At 72.9% G+C, this 3,398-nt stretch overlaps 1 protein-coding gene across 1 annotated transcript; it reads right to left on the reverse strand.

Annotated features, from left to right (window-relative positions):
• Window positions 1-1,167: 1,167 nt before the first annotated feature.
• On the reverse strand, window positions 1,168-2,569 carry Adra2c (adrenoceptor alpha 2C). The gene has a single exon (XM_042671015.1). The coding sequence runs from the start codon at window positions 2,567-2,569 to the stop codon at window positions 1,187-1,189; it is 1,383 nt and encodes a 460-aa protein (XP_042526949.1). The 3' UTR covers window positions 1,168-1,186.
• Between the last annotated feature and the right edge of the window lie 829 nt (window positions 2,570-3,398).

A 3,398-nucleotide genomic window follows, 5' to 3' on the forward strand; every position in this document is an offset into this window, starting at 1 on the left:
GAGACGCATGCTGGGAGGCCCATAGGGAAAAGCCCAGGAGCTGGGGAGGGAAGGAGGCCCCTGGGGAGCCCAGACAAACGACCAGGGGTGGGTGTCACCCCCTCACCCCCGTTAACCCACGAGCTGCTGGCATCTCCAACTGGGGCCTGGAGAGCCTGTGGGATGCTGACCTCACGAGGTCCACACAGGAGCCCCTGGAGTGAGGGCCGAGGGGGATGTGCAGCCACTTCCCGCACTCCTCGCTCTGGGCGGCCACCACCTTGGCTTTGGCTTAGAAATGATCACGATGGCTATCAAGCTCTCTCTCTCTCTGGCCCAGCACGGCGAGCCTGGCTCTGGAGGAGTGGATGAGGACCTGCCCGGTCAGCAAGCCTGGCTTGTCCGGGGGTTAAGAAGAGCTCCACTTCCCGGGGCGTGCCCCAGCCTGCAACAGCCAGCCTACAGTGTCCCAGGTCTGGGGGACTGGCCCAAAGTTCTCCTGAGGCCTGGACTTAGAGCCCAGCCCCTCCCTGAAGTAGTGGACGTTCGAGGGGTGGGGGATGCAAGGAGGCTGCACCCCTCCCCATCCAAATTTGGACTCAGCTTGGAGCCTTCATTCCTTTGCTGCGTAGCTGCTTGCAGCACCAGCATCCTGAACACATATATACCTAAGTATATAGGATTCAGGGTTTGCTGTTTGTTTCTGTCTTTAGAAAAGGCCTTTCCTCACTGTAGGGGAGCAGCCCTCCCCCACCCTCCCCGTCCATGCTTGGGGCTGGGCTTGGGGTGTCTCAACCCCGCCTTAAGGACAGCTGCACGCCGTGCCTAGATTACAAAGGTTTATTTAGAAAATAGTTTGGTTGTGTTGGTTGTCCTTTTTTTTTTTTTTTTGGCAAACATTTAAATGCGCTCAGGAATCAGATTGTCAGCAGAGTGCCCTCTTAGCCCTCCACCCCCAGGCTTGGCCCCGGGTGGTGGGACTCAGCCCTTGTTCACACCGACACTGGGGTGTGTTTTGGGGGGGGTGCAGCCCTGGAGGCCATCCAGAACCCCGACGCCGGGGGTCACACTCGGGCAGATCCCTGTCCAGGCCCTCGCTGAGGTGGGAAGGCAGAGGGGCTCCCCTCTCTCCTCCCCCCTCCCTGGGGGCCGCTTCTGCCCCCCTCCCCTCCCCCCCGGGGCCCAGCCTGGTGCCCCGTGGTGGTGGTCACTGCCTGAAGCCCCTCGTGCGCCGTCGGAAGAGGATGTGCTTGAAGGAGCGGCGGAAGTCCTGGTTGAAGACGGTGTAGATGACCGGGTTGAGCGAGCTGTTGCAGTAGCCGATCCAGAAGAAGAACTTGAAGAGCGGGTCGGGCAGCTGGCAGGCCTCGCGGCAGATGCCGTAGAGGCTGTAGCTGAAGAAGAAGGGGAACCAGCAGAGCACGAACACGCCCATGACCACGGCCAGCACCAGCGTGAAGCGCTTCTCGCGCGCCTGGGCCACCCTGCGGCGGCACACGCTGCTGCGCGCGCGGCGCCGGCGCGACAGGAAGAACTCGACGGAGCGCGCGCTGGCCCGGGACGGGCGCCCGGGGCCCGGGGCCTCCGCCGCCGCCGCCCCCGCGGGCCCCGCCGCCGGCGCGTCCCCGCCGCCGCCCGCGCGCCGCCGCCGCCCGCCCCGCCGCAGGGCGCCCCGGCGCCGGCGCCGCTCGGCCGCGCTGCTCTCGTCCGGCTCCACGGCGGCGGCGGCGGCGGCGGCGGCGCAGTGCCCGTTCTCGCCGGCCGCCGCCCCGGCCGCCGCCCCCGCCGCCAGGTCCGGCCCGTTGTCCGTGGTGGCGGCCGCGCCGTCGGGGCCCGCGGGGCCGCGCTTGTCGCCCAGCGCGCGCGTGCGCAGCTTGGCCACGCGGTAGATGCGCGCGTAGACCAGGCCCATGATGAGGCAGGGCGCGAAGAAGGAGCCGATGCAGGACGACAGGATGTACCAGGTCTCGTCGTTGAGGCCGCACTGCGGGTAGGCCGCGCCCGCGGGCTGGCGGAAGAAGGAGACGAGCGGCGGGAAGGAGATGACGGCCGAGATGAGCCACACGGCCACGATGGTGGCCTTGACGCGGCGCGGCGTGCGCTTCAGGTTGTACTCGACGGCCTGCGTCACCGACCAGTAGCGGTCCAGGCTGATGGCGCACAGGTGCACGATGGACGAGGTGCAGAACAGCACGTCCAGCGCCAGGTACACGCCGCACCACACCGGCCCGAAGTACCAGTAGGCCATCAGCTCGTTGGCCAGCGAGAAGGGCATGACCAGCGTGGCCACCAGGATGTCGGCCGAGGCCAGCGACACGAGGAACAGGTTCTGCGGGGCGCGCAGCGCGCGGCTGGTCAGCACGGCGATCACCACCAGCACGTTGCCCACCACGGTGAAGACGATCAGGAACCCCACCACGGCCGCCAGCCCCGCCACGGCGCCCGCCGAGTACTGGCCCGGCGGGGGTCCCCGGGCGGCCCCCGAGGCGTTGGCGCCGCCGCCGCCCTCACCCGCGCCGCCGCTCGCGTTGGGGCCCGGCGCCGCCGCCACCGCCGCCGTGAGCGCGGCCGCCAGCGCCGGGGACGCCATGGTCCTCCCGCCGGCTACGCGGTCCCGCCCGGAGCCGGGGCGCAGCCGCCGCAGGTCGGGCGCCCCGGGGCCCGGGTCGGCGCCCGCATCGCCGCCTGATCCTGGGGAGCGCCCGCCGGGGCCCGCGGCGCCCCGCTGCCGGCCCTCGGCCGTGGCGGCCCGGCGGGCGGGCGGGCGGAGAGCGAGGGCTGCCGGGCTCCCCGCCGCCGGCGCGCGCGCGAGCGCAGAGCTGGAGCCGGGGAGAGCGCGGGGACGCGGCGGCGGCGGGAAGGAGGCAGGTCCCGGGGTCCCCGCGGCCCCGCCCTCGGCCCCCGCTCACTCGGGGCGCCCGGGCCGCGAGCCCGCGGCGACGACGCGGCCCCGGAGCCCGGCCGGGGCGCAGGCTGCGGGCGGCGGCGGCGGCGGCGGCCCGGGCGCTCCGCCTCCCATCCGGCCGGCTGGGGCCAGGCGCGCCGGGGCGCGGGCTTCGGCTCCTCGGGGGCCCCCGCGCCCGGCTTCCGGCTCCAACTTTACTTTCCGGGGCTGGGCGCCGGCACCGCCGCGAGTCCTCTCGCTGCTCCGGGGCGCGGGCGCCCTCCGCGGCTCCGCACCGGCCCCGCGGGCGCCGCCTCGCCGGCCTGGGTCGCCAGCGCCGCCGCCGCCGCCGCGCGCTCGGCGCGAGTGCAGCCGCTGGGGCTCGGCTTCCAACTTGGGTCGAATTGCGCGGCGGGGCGGGCGCGCGGGGCGGGGCGGGGCGCCGGGCCGGGCCCCGGGGAGCGGGCCCGGGGGAGCGGGCCGGGAGCCGCAGCCCGCGGCCGCCTGGGCGAGCCTGCCCGCGCGGCGCCGGGGA

Source organism: Dipodomys spectabilis, unplaced genomic scaffold (genome assembly GCF_019054845.1).
Source record: "Dipodomys spectabilis isolate Male_0828 unplaced genomic scaffold, ASM1905484v1 ptg000594l, whole genome shotgun sequence".
Classification (NCBI taxonomy): domain Eukaryota; kingdom Metazoa; phylum Chordata; class Mammalia; order Rodentia; family Heteromyidae; genus Dipodomys; species Dipodomys spectabilis.